The sequence below is a fragment of the Nyctereutes procyonoides genome, unplaced genomic scaffold (genome assembly GCF_905146905.1).
Source record: "Nyctereutes procyonoides isolate TBG_1078 unplaced genomic scaffold, NYPRO_anot_genome, whole genome shotgun sequence".
In the NCBI taxonomy this organism is placed as follows: Eukaryota; Metazoa; Chordata; class Mammalia; order Carnivora; family Canidae; genus Nyctereutes; species Nyctereutes procyonoides.
Genome location: NW_026575024.1, coordinates 10733407 through 10749625, shown reverse-complemented (window position 1 = coordinate 10749625; position 16219 = coordinate 10733407). Strand labels below are relative to the sequence as shown.

At 52.7% G+C, this 16219-nt stretch overlaps 1 protein-coding gene across 1 annotated transcript in view; it reads left to right on the top strand.

The window, feature by feature from the left end:
- The window catches only part of BCAS4 (breast carcinoma amplified sequence 4), a 56479-nt gene that overhangs the window by 3730 nt on the left and 36530 nt on the right, over positions 1-16219 (top strand). The window contains 1 exon segment of the mRNA XM_055343121.1: positions 11641-11712. Within this exon segment, the coding sequence (XP_055199096.1) occupies positions 11641-11712 (72 nt within the window).

Below are 16219 nucleotides of genomic sequence, written 5' to 3'. Positions count from 1 at the left end.
GCCCTCCCGAATGGCTGAGCACTTATACCCATGCACAGGTGAATTCCTGGCCAGGTTCTTTCAGGATCCTGTTTGGTTCCTCTGCTGGCACACAGGACAGGCTTGGCCCGCAGATGAGGCTCATGGCCTAGATGGGAAGAAGTCAAGCCAGCACTTTCTCAGGCCTGAGGTCTCTGTTTGAGTGAGCAGAGGACGATAGCAGAGAAGACACCTGGGTCTTTTAACCGCAAGTGGATTAGATCAGGGGTTGCAAACTGGTGGCCCAGAGTGCTGAGTCCAGCCCTCTGATGTGACTGGATCTATCAATATAATTTTTTAAATGGAGGATTCTCATGAAAAACTCTGAGTTTCTTGCTTATTTAAAATATTAGACTGTTTTGTTTTTAAGTAGGCTCTATGCCCAACGTGGGGCTTGAGCTCACGACCCCGAGATTAAGAGTCACGTGTACCACTGACTGAGCCACCCAGGCACCCTTCCATCAGTAGAGCAGGTGACTCTTGATCTCAGGGTCATGAGTTCAAGGCCCACATTGGGCAAAGAGGCTACTTTTAAAAAAATAAAATAAAATATTAGCAGGTATGGTCGGTCTGGGTTCACGTTTCCTAGATGTGGCCCTCCTGTTTACCGCAGTCCCCACCACCACCGCCCACCCCCTCCGTTGTATTCCCCGCACTGAAGCTAGTATCAGGTACCCTTTACCCTTGGGCTTGAACCTTTGATTTTTCTGTCGTCGTGTAGGGATAAAAACAAAATGAATTCTCCAAACTTTGTGTTTGGACTAATGTAGGGCAACACAAACCAGCCAGAGATGCCCTTGGGTTTCATGAAAAAAACATAGAGGAGGCTGTTCCTTTGTGAAAGCAAAGGATATTCTCTTATGTCCAACCTGCAAACACCATGTGCTTATGGGGGAGCCCCCCCACCCCCAGCATGTGCCCTGCCCCTGTGACCTGCTGGTCTGCTTTCAGCATTCAAGTGGGGGAGGTTCAGATGCCCTGTCTCAAGATGTAGCTCTGTATTCATTTATTCCCCAGGTCATTACGGTGAACCTGCTGTGTGCTGGGCACTGTCCTGGGTCCGGGGAGAGGCCTGCGAGGCAGAGGGGGGCCTGTCCTCCAGGACTGGTGTTGCAGACAGGGAGATGAGCAGACCAGTAGTGCTCAAGCAGTGCCGCGAGGGACACAGCAGAGGGACTCTGATGGAGACACACAGGTTGGGTTGGGAGGGACCACCAGGCCGAGATCCAGCAGTGTGCGCGTGGCCCGAGGGGCAGACGGAGGAACAGGGAGTGGGTGGGCCTCAGCGGCCAAGGGCCAGGGTGAGCAGAGCTGGGCCAGGGGGAGGACTCTGGATTCGATCCTGGGCTCCTGGCCGGGAGCAGGGGTGAGCAGGCCACAGTAGGGGTGATCAGATTTTGGCCTCATGGCTGCAGGGCCCGAATGCTTGGAGGGGCTGGAGCTGGAAGGGCTGGAGCGGCAGCAGGGCCCACAGATGTGGCCGTCCATGTGGATGGACTGAGTGGGCCACGTTCCTGAATCAGGACCTTCCCGGGGTGTGAGGAGCCCAGGCCAAGGTGGCTACTCAGAAGACCTGTGTCCCCGCAGACCGCCCGGGCTGTGGGAGGAACCATCCCTGGGTCTGAACAGCCTCTTCTCCTAGGATGTGCTTTGGGGGAGGGTCAGCCGGGAGCCTTGGCACCAACCGAGAAGCTTTAAAACAGAGGGGGTCACAGAGATGGGCAATGAGCTCAGTGCCTGTGACACAGGCTGGTTGACAGCGATGCTTCTGGATGCTTCTGCGCCGTGGACAGGCGACGGCTGCAGAGTGAGTGGGCTCCGAGGGGCCGTTCGTAGCCACCTGCAGCGCGTGGCCCCAGGGGAGAGGGGCAAGGTGCACGGGGGCGTGTGTGTGTGTGTGTGTGTGTGTGTGTGTCTCCTGCAGCAACTCAAAGGGCGAGGAAACCACGCCTCTTTCACGCATCTCTAAATAGAAGATGAAGCCAAAGCCGCCTCCTGGCCTGGGGTGGGGCATAGCCAAGGTTGAGAGCGGTGGTAGAGGGCATGGTACCCAAACTTTGCCCAAGATTGGAGTCATCTGGGGATCTTCAAAAAATAATTCTGGGGATCCCTGGGTGGCTCAGCGGTTTAGCGCCTGCCTTTGGCTCAGGTCGTGATCCTGGAGTCCCAGGATCAAGTCCCACATCAGGCTCCCTGCATGGAGCCTGCTTCTCCCTCTGCCTGTGTCTCTGCCTCTCTTTCTCTCTCTCTCTCTGTACCCTCATGAATAAATAAATAAAATCTTTAAAAAAATAATAATAATTCTGGTGCCCGCTGCCTGTACCACCACTGCCCCGGGTATTCTCACGTCACTGGCATGGGCGCCCCCCAGACACTGGGATCCTGAAAGCTCTCCAGCGGGCTTTTAAGGCCGGGATGACCTAGACTGATCGGTGTGTTGGAAAATCAGTGTGGTTGCTGATTGTGGGGGGCACCTCTGAGTGAGACCCAGGGCTGGGGGCCTGGACTGATAAACGCTCCGCCGGGGATTCTGACGGCCAGCCTGGTTGGGGCCACACACCTCCTACCAGCGGCAGTGGCACCTGCTCCCCTTTTGTGAAGGCCCTGCTTCCAGCGGCCGCCCCATGAGGGACCCTGTCTGTCCTGCCCGCTGCTTTGTCCACCGCACTGAGTGACTTCATGTGTATCAGTTAAAGAAACATCCTTTATGGCTGTGTGGACTCCCCCAATCCTGCTCCTGCTCAGGCCTAGAGGTGGGGGGACGCAGGTTCTGAAGCCGCTCGGCCTGGGGTCGGACCTTGGCCCTATGCTCGGAGCCCCCTGTGCCTTGTCCGCTCATCTCAGGGTGGTTGTGGGTTTGGATGAACTAATCCACAGGCAGCGTGGGGCACGGGGTCTGGCCCGTGGTTGGCAGGCTGGGAGCGTCAGCTACGCTTGTTCACTCATTCTCCAGACGTTTATTGAGCAGGTACTGGGTGCAGACAGGGTGCCAGGTGCTGGGAGGGAGGATACATGGGAGACGCTTTTGTCCTTAGGGACAGAGCAGGTGTGGGGGTTGACGCACGCTAATTGTTCTGTACTGTGTTCGGCGGTGGGGATTTCAGCCCTATCCAGCCCTTCCCTTGTGCTGAAGATCATGAGTTTTCCCTCGGCCAGCAGGGCCTCGCTTGGGCCTAGAAATCTGGGGTTCACTCTGTGACCCGCGTTCGTGAGCCCAGCCTAGGTTCCAGTTTTTGGTTTGCAGAACACAGTGGCTGAGCACACGATCTGCACGAGCCACCCTGGGTTCTGAATTTATTCCTTGGTGCCAGTGTGATGGAAATTTGGCCTGCGGGTTCTTTCAAAGTAAATTGGAGTTGGTTTTGCTTTTAAAATAAGTTTTGTTGGGCAGCCCGGGTGGCTCAGCGGTTTAGTGCCGCCTTCAGCCCAGGGCCTGATCCTGGAGACCCGGGATCGAGTCCCACATCGGGCTCCCTGCAGGGAGCCTGTTCCTCTCTCTGCCTGTATCTCTCACAAATAAATAAATAAAATATTTTTAGAAAATAAAATAAAATAAGTTTTTTTTAAAAAAAAAAGTATGTGAGGGATCCCTGGGTGGCGCAGCGGTTTAGCGCCTGCCTTTGGCCCAGGGCGCGATCCTGGAGACCCGGGATCGAGTCCCACATCGGGCTCCCGGTGCATGGAGCCTGCTTCTCCCTCTGCCTGTGTCTCTGCCTCTTTCTCTCTGTGTCTATCATACATAAATAAATAAAAACTTTAAAAAAAAAAAAAAAAAGTATGTGAGCATGTCACAAAATCCCAAGGTCCCAGTGGCCAGGGAGTGGTGAGGGAGCTCCCTCGCAATGAGTTCCCGGTCCCTTTGCGGCTCCGTTCCTGTCTGTGGCCCCTTCCCCATCCCCACCTGTAACATGCCATTTGCGTATCGTGCTTTTTTTCACTCAGTACGTCTTGGAGATCTTTCCATATGAATACATAGAGAGCTGCTTGCTTATTTTTAGCTGCTAAGCAGAATTGCATTGTCTGGATTACAATTCAGGCAGCCATTCCTCTATTGATGGGCCTATAGGTTACATGGATTTTTTTTCCTCTTACAGAGTCTGTTGCAAGAGTATCTGTACACACATCATTTTGCACTTGTGCAAATACGTCTGCAGGGTAAATAGCTAATGGGGGAATTCCTGGGTCCAGGGGTACCTGTGTTTTAAATTTTGGTCGCTGTTGCCAAATAAACCCTTTTGGAGACTGGGGTCAGGGCAATTATAGGGTAGAGTGGCAGCCCTTTCTGGACACTCAAACCTCCAGGTCAAGGGGGCCTCGAGGGCTGGATGGGAGCTCTTGTCGGCTGGCTGGGGCCTGAGAGGAAGGAGTTCCCATGTCCCCTCTTGGGGTAGGGGGTTGTCACCTAATGTGCCGGGTCCTTCATGGTTTGCAGTTCCACCAAGCACTGTCTAGAGAATCGCCCCCCTGCTCTCCATGGCCCTTGCTCCTGTTGGCCCCCAGCTCCCGGGGGCTTCCTACTGTCACTCCAGTCCTTCCATCTAGGGCATGGAGATGGGGCTGCTTTTTCTGCCTCCTGTCAGGGTAGTGGGAGACCTTTACTTTGCTGTCATCTGAAGGGGCCACCAGGACCGCTTTGGGAGAAGAGGTGACATTCTTGTTTGCGTGCCCAGGGTGAGGGCAGGCCCTACAGTCCTTGGGCCAGTTAATTTTTGCCCCTGTTGTGTACTGGGGGACCCCAGCCCCGCCTGGCCATAGGATGCCGGGGACATGGGCAGACGCAGGCTTGGTGTCAGTGAAAGCCGGAAAACCCTCCCTGGAACTCAATGTGGCTGCAAGTGGGTGTCCTCTGGCTGGCACTGTGATTTGATTTGAAAAATGCTAAGTAGTTGCCAAATTCTAAAAAGTGGGAGCTTTCTCATAAAAAATCCAATGTCTGGCTTCTCTCAAAATGTTGCAACAGGAGGTCTAGGTCTTCAGTGGCTCTGTTCCTGGCCTAGAGCTGAATGGACCTTGTGGTTTCCTAGGAGGACTCCCGTGTGTGTGTGTGTGCGTGTGTATGTGTAAACAGCATTATTATGGTATAATACATATACCATACAATCAAGGTGTACAATTTTATGTTTTTTTTTTTTTTTTTTTTTGTGGTTGTTGTTGTTTATCCACAGAGTTTTGCAACCATCAACCCAAATCAGTTTTAGGACATTTTCATTACCCCCAGAAGCAACCCCATACGCTTTAGCTCCTCCTCCCCAATGCCCCTCATTGGTCTACTTTCTGTCGCTGAATTTACCTGTTCTGGATAATTCATATGTGCTTGGTTTTGTTTTTTTAATTTTTTAAAAAAGATCTATTTATTTTAGAAAGAGAGCATGAGTGGGGGAAGGGGCAGAGGGAGAAGGAGAAGCGGACTCCCCGCTGAGCATGGAGCTCCATGCTGGGCTCCATCCTCCAACCTTGAGATCATGACCTGAGCTGAAACCAAGAGTCTGATGCTCACCCAGCTGAGCCACCCAGGTGCCCCATATAGCCTTGTGTTCTGAAGGCACAGATAGAGCAGAAGTTTCAAGGCCACATTCAGCCTGCAGACAGGTTTATCTGTCTGTCCTACTGTGTTTTATTTGGGGGGGGGCGGGGTTTGAATTCTCAAACTGGGAAGTTTGCATAAATACCTGCATCACTCTCTGTCTCAAAAAAACAGGTTTGGCACATTTCCCCTGGTTCACTCTGCTGGGGTCAAGTAGCAGCTGCCTCCTTTAGAGGGAGGAGGGGTCTCCTCTTAGCCACAATCCCCACCTCTCCCTGTTGTCTCTCTGCCTGGAATCTTAGCATTAGCTGCTGTTCGTTATCCTGCTTGTGCTACTGTGTTTCTTAGAGAAAAGTAGAAGGTCTCTTCCAAAAGTGAGAAACTGAAAATGAGCAGCGTGCACAAAACACATTCCCTCGTATTCACTTCCTGCCTGGCTTCTGTGTCCTTTGCATTTGAATGTGGAGACCTTGGTAGGGTCCCAGTTACTGCCATCTTTTGTAGGGCTGTGGCATCCCACCGAGAGTAACCCAGAGAAATTACTTCATTGACACTTCTCAGCTTCCATCTCAAGACAGACTCAGAGGATTGTTTTTCCCCAATTTTCAAATGGGAAACCAAGGTGCAGAGAGATGTCAGCGTGTAGTTAGGAACACACAGCATAACATGCAAGGGTGAGACTGGAGAACCATCTAGGCCCCACTGGGAGGGCGCATTTCTTCCTCCTTCCCTTGCTCACTTTTTTTTCCTTCCCTGCTCCTCCTTCCTTCCTTTCCTGCAACAAATATTTCCTGGGGGCACTGAATCAGGTACCAGTTGCTGGGTAACCCACCACCCCACATCTCTGTGGTTGAAATCAACCACCATATTGTGGCGCAGGATTTTGCAGGTCTGCGGAGCTCATCTGAGCGGTTCTGTTCCCGAAATGCTGGCTGGGCTTGGGCAGGGGGCTGCATGCAGCTGGAGGGTTGGCTGCGCTGCAGCATGGCCTCATTTGGGTCGGGCACTTGGTGCCAGCTGGGGCGTCTCAGTTCTCCACGCGGCCACCCTTGTCCTCTGGCTTCTCCAGCAGCATTGCCTGGACTAATTCGCATGGCCATGGTCTTCCAAGAGGGTGAATCAGAGGCTGCAAGGTCTCTTCATGTCACAAGGCATTGTTCCCACCCATTCTGTTGGTCAGAGCAAGACATGGGTTGGGCCAGATCCTGGGGTAAGGAAGGGTAAGTGAAAGGCTCTAAGATCCCTGCCCTCTAGGGGCTTTCGTTCTGGTGGGGGAAGATGACAGGAAACAGGTAAAGTATATAAGACGTTGGTGATGGAGGCTGAAGAGAGAAATAAATTGGTGTAAGACAGGGAGCGGTGGGGACTGCAAGGCCAAGGAAGGCCTCACTGAGAAGAGACAGTTGAGCAAAGCCTGAAGGAAGTGTGTAGAGAGCTTTGTCAGGGATGGGAAAAGCAGATGCAAAGGCCCTGGGGTGAGGACAATGGTTGGTATGTTTTGTGGGGAGTGAGCTGTGGGCAGTGCGGTTGGAGAGCAGATGGAGGGCCCAGATGGTGTAGGCGAGGCCTCTATTAGGTGTTTGTTGAGGACAAGGGAGGACTTTTCTTTTTCTAATTAGGATATAATTCATGTAACGCAAAAAACTTACCATTTTAAAGTGTACAGTTCAGTGGTTTTTAGTACATTTACTATGTTGTGTGAATATCACCATGACTTAGTTCCAGAGCATTTCTGTCCCCTAAGAAAGAAACCCCATGACCATTAGCACTGCTCCTTTCATTCTCCCTCTCCCCATCAGCCCCAACCCGTGATCTACTTTCTGTCCGTGGACTTGCCTCTTCTGAATATTTCCCCTGAAAGGAATCATGTAGTGCTTGGCCTCTTGTGTCTGGCTTCTTTCACTCAGCTTCATATTTTCGAGGATTATCCACGCTATAACATGTATCAGACCGACGTTCCTTTTTATGGCCACATAATATTTCCACTGTGTGGACGTGGCACATTTTGTTTGTTCGTTCATCACCCAATGGACCTTGAGTTATTTCTACTTTTTGACTATCATGAATAATGCTTTCTTACAAGCTTTTGTAAGAACCTCATGTTTTCAGTTCTCTGGGCTATATTGCTGGGTCACAGGGTAACTCTGCATTTAACCTTTTGAAAAAATGCCCACGGACGCCTGGGCGGCTCAACAGTTGAGCATCTGCCATTGGCTTGGAACATGATCCCGGGGTCCTGGGATCAAGTCCCACATTGGGCTCCACGCAGGAAGCCTGCTTCACCCTCTCTTTGTGTCTCTGCCTCTCTCTCTCTGGGTCTCATGAATAAATAAATCTTAAAAAAAAAAAAAGAAAGAAAGAAAGAAAAGAAAAGAAAAAGTGCCCAGACTGGTTTCCAAAGCAGCTGCTCATTGTCACGCTCCCAGCAGCGGTGTGCGAGGGTTCCACATGCTCAACGACACTTGTCATCTTCCATTTTTGTGGCTGTGGCCATACTGGTGGCGGTGAGGCAGGATGGTGGAAGCTTGCCAGGTGAGGAGGGCTTAGGTTTTGACAGGGCCTTCCAGGGGAGTGGACTGCAGTGGGGGCCAAAGAGGAAGCAAGGAGCAGTGAGCGAGGACGGTGCCTGGTGCCGGGGTGGTGGCCAGGCAGGTGGACAGAAGAGGTTGTCTTCAGGCTAATTCTGAAGGCAGAACAGAGAGGATTTGCAGACACACTGGCTGGGGTGGGCCGAGAAGGGAAGGTGCGTCGAGGATGCTCCCAGGTATCTGGCCTGAGCAACAGACGATGGAGTTTCCACCTGTTGAGCTGGAGAAGACCGTGGCGGAGGGTCTGTTTGTGGGGTTTTTTTGGTGCCTGTCACTTAGGGGCAGGGGCTGTCCCATTTTGGCTTTCTGGCACGCCCAGCTGGGAAGCTTGGATTGGCACTTTGGGAGATTTATGTAAGAAGAAAGTAGATGCCATGTGTTGAAAATGCCCTCCTGCCGTCCCCACCGGCAGTGCCCTGAATGTCCCTCTAGGTGAGCCATTTGCTTTATTCCCCTTGGAGCAGGACAATTTATGCCCAGGGAGTTGCACAGGATGGCGAGGGCATTCATTTTGCTTATGGGCTGGTTAAAAAGGCGTGTGGGCTGCAGCCTGCAGGACTCTCATTTCTGAGGCCACTTAGGGGATTATCTTGAGAGAAAATTGTCCTGTGAATGATTTGTGGGCATGGCGGGTTGGCTAATCCCGAGCTCCTTCCTGTTGGTTGGGAATGTCTCGGGGTTGTTCCTCCTTAGCTGGCCAGTCAGCAGATGCTTTCTCTGCTCTCTCCAGCTTTGGGGGCACTGCCCTGGAAGGTTGGGTGAGGGGGACAGGTGAGGATGGAGACTGTAGCTGACAGTAGTTCCTTCTCCAAAGAGCCTCCTGGTAGTTGCAGACTTCAGACTCCCAGTGCTCAGGGTCAGACGTGGCTTCAGTGTTTGTTAGCTGTGTGACCTTGAGCGAGTGACGTAAGCTCTCTGGTCCTGTTTCTCAGTCCGTACATAGGGGGAAATCACAGCACCTGCTGGATGGAGTTCTTGGGAGAATCGAAAGAGATAATCCAAACATAGTGATGGCCCATTGTTTTTATTACCTAGAGAGAGAGAGATGCGTAAGGGAACTGCTTATTATGCGCCTACTGTGTGTCCATTAAGTGATTTAACCACATTCATTATGTGAGGTTAACCTCTCTCTCTTTTTTTTTAACTTATTTATTCATAGAGAGAGAGAGAGAGAGGCAGAGACACAGGCAGAGGGAGAAGCAGGCACACTCTGCAGTGGGCCTGATGCGGGACTCGATCCCAGGACCCTGGGGTCATGCCCTGGGCCGAAGGCAGACGCTCAACCACTGAGCCACTGGGTGTCCTATGAAGGTAACCTCCTAACAGCCCTGCCACATGCATGTGGCTGTTGCTGTCACGGGGGGAGCCATCCAAAAGGCAGAAGTCAAGCCCTTGAATGAAGGTCCCACGGTTGGCAAAAGATAAGATGGGATTTGAACCCAGGACTGACAGGCCTCCTTTCTGAACCTGCCCGGTAGGTTTTTTTTTTTTTTTTTAAGATTTATTTATTTACTCAGAGAGAGCAAGACAGAGGCAGAGACACAGGGAGAGGGAGAAGCAGGCTCCATGCAGGAAGCCCGACTTGGGACTCGATCCCGGGTCTCCAGGATCACACCCCGGGCTATAAGCAGCGCTAAACACGCCACCAGGGCTGCCCTGCCCAGTAGGTTGAGATGTGCTTCCTCTGGGCAAAGAGCCTCAGGCCCCGCTGGGGAGGGGGTAGCCCATCCAGGGTGGGTGTGGGCTTCTGTGTCTCCCCGCAGCTTTGGCCTTCCTGAGCGTGTTGGGACCAGGTCCAGGGTGGGGCGCCTACGTCTGCACCCTGGAGGGAGTCTTCCCTGCCCCTCTACTATTCTCCTGTCTCATCCCTTCTGCCATCAGAAGGAAGCCACCAGCCTTCCTGTCTCCCATCTCTGTGGCTTCTGGGCTCTGTCTTCCCTCCTTAGTGCTCGAAGGGCATTTTTTTTTTTTTTTTTTTTTTTTTTTACTGTGATCTTACTTTTTGGAGGTGGAGAGAACTTCCTGTGTGTCTCTCAGGCCTGCCTCCGCTGTGGTCCCCTTCACCGTCAAGCCTCCCCCGTGCAGGCCCAGAAATAGTCCCAGCTGTGAGATGAAGGTTCCAGAGTTTAAAATTGCAACTCGGTACTATTTTTACTCCAGCCGGAAAGATGTTTTTTTGCACAGCCGTTTATTTTGTTGTGGTAGCGACGGCTCCTGCCGCAAGCAGCAGGCCCTGGCCCTGAGTAAACATCTCTCCCGGGACAAGTGGGTGAAGAGGGGAGCCTTCAGGTGTCGGGCCGCGGGTACCGGGCCTGCCCAGAAACGTCTGGTGTCGCCTCCCTGGAGCAGAACCGTCTGGCCTGGGGTAAGCCAGAGCAAGTGGCTCACGTGCTAGGCAAACTCTCTTCCTAGATGCCTGGTCATTACAGCAACAAGACAAAACACAGGTATTTTAGAAGTCATGAAAAGTGGTACATACTTGAGGGGAAATGAGGTCCTAAGTAATTTTTGCACAAGCGATTTAAATGGGGTTGTAAATTGGCAGACCCTTTCCCGGTCATGTTTGGCTTGGCCCGTGCTTGGTAGCTCATGAATCTGTGCTACCACTTAAAAATTGGGACATTTTCCATAAAATTAAAATTTCTGGCTCCTCTTGAAACATGGAAGGCCCTGGCAGCCCCGAGTCTGTGTTTACTGATGGCTGCTGGAGGCTGGCTGTTCTAGTAGATTTGGGCAGATGACCATGAGCCCCGGCAGCCTGCTTTGCTCATTTATGACCCTCATTACGTTACCGCCCAGCCCTGCAACCTAGAGTTTTGGACTGAGTAAAGCATTCACGTCTCCCTGGTCAGACCCTGTCCCCCAATTCCTACTCTCCAGGGCCAAGCAGCACTACTGATAGATTTGCCAGGTGAACCACAGGACACCCAGTTAAATCTAAATGTTAGACTGAATAATTGTTTAGTGTAAGTACGTCCCCTAGCTGTTAGTTTGGTCTGCGTGGTTCCAGGCCTTTCTGTTAAACCGCGTCCATTCTTAGGTCTTCTGCCTCTTGCATTAACTGTCCACTGTGTGTGTCAGGGGACACTTCTCGAAGTTGGTAAGAGCAGGCTTTGGGGCTGTGGGCGTGGCGACCCTGGCCCTACCCCTTGCTAGCTGTGTGATCTCCAGCAGGCTTGCCTCACCCCGGAGCTTCGGTTCCCTCATCTGGACGAGGACCATGACGGGATGATTAGGGTAGCTTTGTCCTGTTTCCTGCTAGTGTTCGCTTATCTCCTCTCTGGTGAAAAGCTGCATGGAGTGGATGGTCCACAGGCATCAAGGTCGTGGCCAGCTTATCACTATTTTAAGTGATGCTAGGACAGGTTTTGAAAAGGGAAAGGAGGTCTGAAGGGAACTGGGCAGATAATCCTAAGATTTAGTTTGCTTTTTTAAAAAAAAAAAAAAAGTGAAGGGCGTTTGTCTCCCTGGAAACCACTTGCTAATCTCCAGAATATTGTCTCTTTCCAGGCGAAGGAGGTGGAGGAGACCATCGAGGGGATGCTCCTCAGGCTGGAAGAGTTTTGCAGCCTGACTGACATGGTGAGTGCCTGCCCGGGAGGTGTGGGTGTAGGCCCAGGCCAGACTCCAGGCCCATCCTGGAGTTTTCTGGGGAAGCCATTTTATTTTGGTGGTGATTTAGCAACCAGAAGGAATGGGGCAGCAGCCAGCGGTGAGAGGCAAACCGCGTGCACACTCTCTCTCACACTCTCGCTCTCTCAACACCAAGGCTTCCTGAGGCGGCCATCTTGGTGGCGCCCATCCCCCCCAGATGGCTCTTATTCTACCGAGGAGCCCGGAGTGGGCCACCAGGTGGCACTCTCGGGCACCGATGTGGGGAGCCGTTCAGCGGGGATGCTAAGACTATATTTAACTTTCCTCAGCTCTGCAAGGTCCGCCAGGCAAACATGGAGACAGCCAGGAAATGGCTTCGGGCCTGCAGGGCCTAGGTGGAGCCTCTTCCCAGGCTGTAGCCTGAGGCAGGGTTGGGCATCAGGCTCCTTCTCCAATCCTTTTGCTCTCCCGTTTCTGCCTCCCACTCCATTTTGTTGGATCAAATCCCCTTGGCTGGGCTGAGAAGAAGATGGAAGATGGTTCCTTAGGCGCTCAGAAGACAAGGTCTCCACTCCAAATTATGTAAAAACCTTCTCTAGATCTTTGTGTGCCCAGGATGGTAGCCAGCCAGGCGTGGGGCCCTGAGGAGCAGTGATAGAATTTTCTGGAAGCTCTCAGCCACCTGGGTTTAAGGCTTCTGCTCAAAGGCCCAAAGGGTAGAGCTCCATGTTGTGATCAGGCCCTGCCTCGGAGCCGAGGAAGCCCAGCTGGGACCCAGAGGGGTAGATTTGTGCCCCTGTGAAGCACATGTCTGGAGAAGTGTTTGTGAGAGCCCAAGGGAGTAACAGTAACGGCAGCCCTGGACGTTTATTGAACACCTACTTGGCACCAGGCACAGCGTGAGGCGTGTTTTCCATATCACCTCATTTCTCCTTGAAGCAGCGCAACACGATGGGTGCCGTGTCCTCCCCATTCATTTAACAGACGGACCTATCTCGTGTCATCCATCCTCTGGGGACCCAACAGTGAACAGGACAGAAATGTCCCCAGCAGGACCTGTGTGTGTTTTTCTCTTGAGAACCCATTTTCTAGTGTGGGTGTGAGTCCAGGTGGGAGCCGAGTAACGAGACAGACTTTGAACAGCTCATCCTTTCTTCATCACCAGCCATTGGGCACCTTCCCTGACTGGGTGCCACGGTGAGCCTGAGGATGCAGAGTCTGCTCCGTCTCTGTCTCTCTCTCTCTCTCTCTCTCTCTCACACACACACACACACACACACACACACACACACACGCCACTGCCTACGGTCAGGGCTGTCATCCGGCGTTGAAGCACCAGCCTGAAGGTGTATTCAAGGTGCAAAGAGAGACTGCAGAGGTTTTGAAGAGAGAGAGGGGGTCTAGAAAGAACTGGGCACATGATCCTAAGACTTAATTTGTTTAAAAAAAAAAAAATGAAGAGCAGAGGCGTTACATTCTGCCTGGGAAATCGGGAAGGCTTTGCAGAACAGGTGGTGATTAATTTGGGGCTTGAAGGAGGAAGAGAAGGAATTCAGCCGCTGGGGAGGGCGGGCGTCCAGGCAGAGGCTCTGACCTGTGGGTATGGTGTACTGGGCACAGTGTAGACTGTGGGGGCCCAGAGGTAGGGGGCAGGTTTGGAAGAGGGGTGGACTGGTCACCCAGGGACATTTTGTTCTTATGTTTCAGCCATCCTGGAGACCCACTATCTGCCTGAGGGGGGAGCTTGGGATGGGAGCCAGCCTGGATGGGGAGAGGGCCCCAGCCACCCTACCTTAGGAACTGTCAAGGCTTCCTGTGGTGGTGGTGGTGGTGGGGGTACCTGTGTGTGTGTCACCTGGAGAGGCCAAGGTGTTAGGCAGCCTCCTCTAACTAGAAGCCTGGAGATGCATTTATGCAAAGATTTTAATACTGAGATCATGCATGTGACCCATGGACTCAGGCCTGCCTGCAGATATGTTGGATGTTTCTGGAAGGAAAAGAAAACGGAATTTGCTGCTGACATTTATAGAACATCATGCAAAAACTCAGGCTTTCTGGCTTCTTTTGGAAGGAAAGCTCCCCTTGGGTGCTTGCTCCTGCCTGGCCAGCATCGGCCAGCGTTGCATAGTGGCCACCCCACTGCAGACAGCATGTGAGCTCGCCAGCCTGTCACCATCCACTGCTCCCTTGGGGGGCTCCCTGACTCCTTGGCCACCAGCCAGGTACGTCCATCACGTGCTTGTGTGTTTTATGGCAGAGTATGTTTCTCTGTACTTTGAGCCCTGCTGAAAGCAGGCAAATATAACCAGACCCAGAGGGTCCTGTGTTTCAAGAAAGGGAAGAGAGTGGGTTTCCTATGGGAGCGAGGACCATTTCATGAGTTTATATAGAAACGAGTGTTGCCTGACTTAATATAACGTGTCTAGGGCGATGCTTTCGTGGCCTCTGCCACAATGGTCAGTGCTGATGCCATTTAGGTTGTGGAAATCCTCCTGCCCCAACAGCTGATGCTTAGTTTACCTGGCGTGTTTGCACACATGGCTCAGAGAGCGGTGTCCAGCTCTCAGCCTCGACTCAGGACCTTCGTTTATCTTTTGATCCGAGATAGGGATGAGTGGGGGCCTCTGAGGAGCAGGTGACGTCACACCATGGACATTGTCCCCCGTGTCCCTGCTTTGGCCTTTGGAAACACTGACCAAGTTAGAGATCTGATCTGAGAGAGGCCAGGCTCCCTGGTGCACAGTCCAGAGAGAAGCTGCTCCATTTCTGGTAACATCAGGCCATTAGGAACGAGAGTCCAGCTTCCTGTCTGATGCATTAACTCCACTGCCAGCCTGTCCTTGATCACTCTATGTGACTGGGATTCACTACCCTGCATGCGCCTGCCACCTGTTTAGACCTTAGATGTCATGCCCGTTGCTGCCACTTTGAGCTCTGACTCTTCCTGCTGTAGGTCTTTGGGCACAGCACCTCACCTCTCTGTTCCTTTCTTTTCTCTTCTGCAAAATGGAGATAATGGTCCTGATTGTCCGTGGCTGCATCAGACTACCCCAAAACTTAGTGGTGTCGAACAACAACCAATGTATAATGTGGGCCAGGGCAGGGCACAGAGGGGATGGTTCATCAGAGCCATGTGCCGGTTGCTGGGGCAGAGATGCCCAGTGTGGCTCCACCTCTCGCTTGTTGACGTCTGGGCTGGGTTGGCCGGGGACTGGATGGTGTAATCTCCCTGTGCAGCCTCTCCTCAGGGCTAGCTTAGGCTTCCGTGGCGTGGCATCTGGCCTCCCGGAGCAACCGTTCCAACAGACGGGAAGTGGAAACCGCCAGACCTCTGGAGGCTTGGTATGAATATTGACACAGTGTCACCTCTGTCATATTGTATTGGTTCAAATAGTCACATAGTGCACCCAGATCCAAGGGGAGAGGACATTAGCCCCATGTGTTCATGGAAGGAATGGAAACCCCTCTTTCATCTACCGCAGATGATGGTAACCTCCTCCAAAGAGTTACGGTGCGGACTCCATGAGCGAGGATGTGCCCTCTACGTCGTCTGTACTGACCACCATGAAAAAGACCGACAGTACCAAGTGTGGGTGGGGACGTGGAGCAGCAGAAACGCTTGTTCACTTGCTGGTGGAAATGCAGAAAGGCACAGCCACTTTGGAAACAGTTGGGCAGATGCTTATAAAGGCAAACATGCACTGGCCCTACATCCCAGCAATTCCACTACCAGATAATTACCCAAGAGAGGAAGACGAGAGTCCACAAAGATTCGTACGCAGATGCTCGGAGCAGCTTCGTTCATGATGCCCCAAACCGGAAGCAACCCAAATGCATAGGAACAGAGTGCACACCGCCTCTTGGATGCCTCTCACATGAAGCCCTGTGGAAGGAGCCAGACACAGAACACAGGGTGGGGGAAGTCAAATGGTGGTTTGCTTGGGGAGGGTGGTTGTGACCGGAGAGAGGCACGAGGGAACCTTCTGGGGTGATGGGGTGTTCTACGCATAGGTCTGGGCGATGCGAACACACGTACAGATTCACCCAGCTGTCCGCTCAGGGCCTGAGCACTTTGCTGTCATTTACATTCAATTAAAAATAATTGCTTAGCAGGGTGCCAGCTCTGTATGAAGTGACCCGTGATGGCGGCTCCTGGGGTCACCATCATCATGACCAAAGCACCAGGAGGTCATGACGCCGATGAGCGTGTTCTCTGGAGTTTGGGCAGCCTGTCCGGGCCCGCAGAACCCCACCCCTGGCAGGGAGCAGCAGACTCCTACTTCGCCCACATGGATGGAGAAAGTTCCTTGCTGGCCTTGGGCCAGCACTTGCATTTGGCACTGATGTGTGTGCTTGGGTCAAGTGCATTTGGCTCCTCTTCCTGGGGGCCCTGAATCATCCTGGACAGTCGTCTTTGCTCGGAGATAACCCCACATCCGCTGCCTGGCTGGCTCTGGGGAGGTGGGAGGCCAGGCCGGGGAAGGCTCTGCGGGGA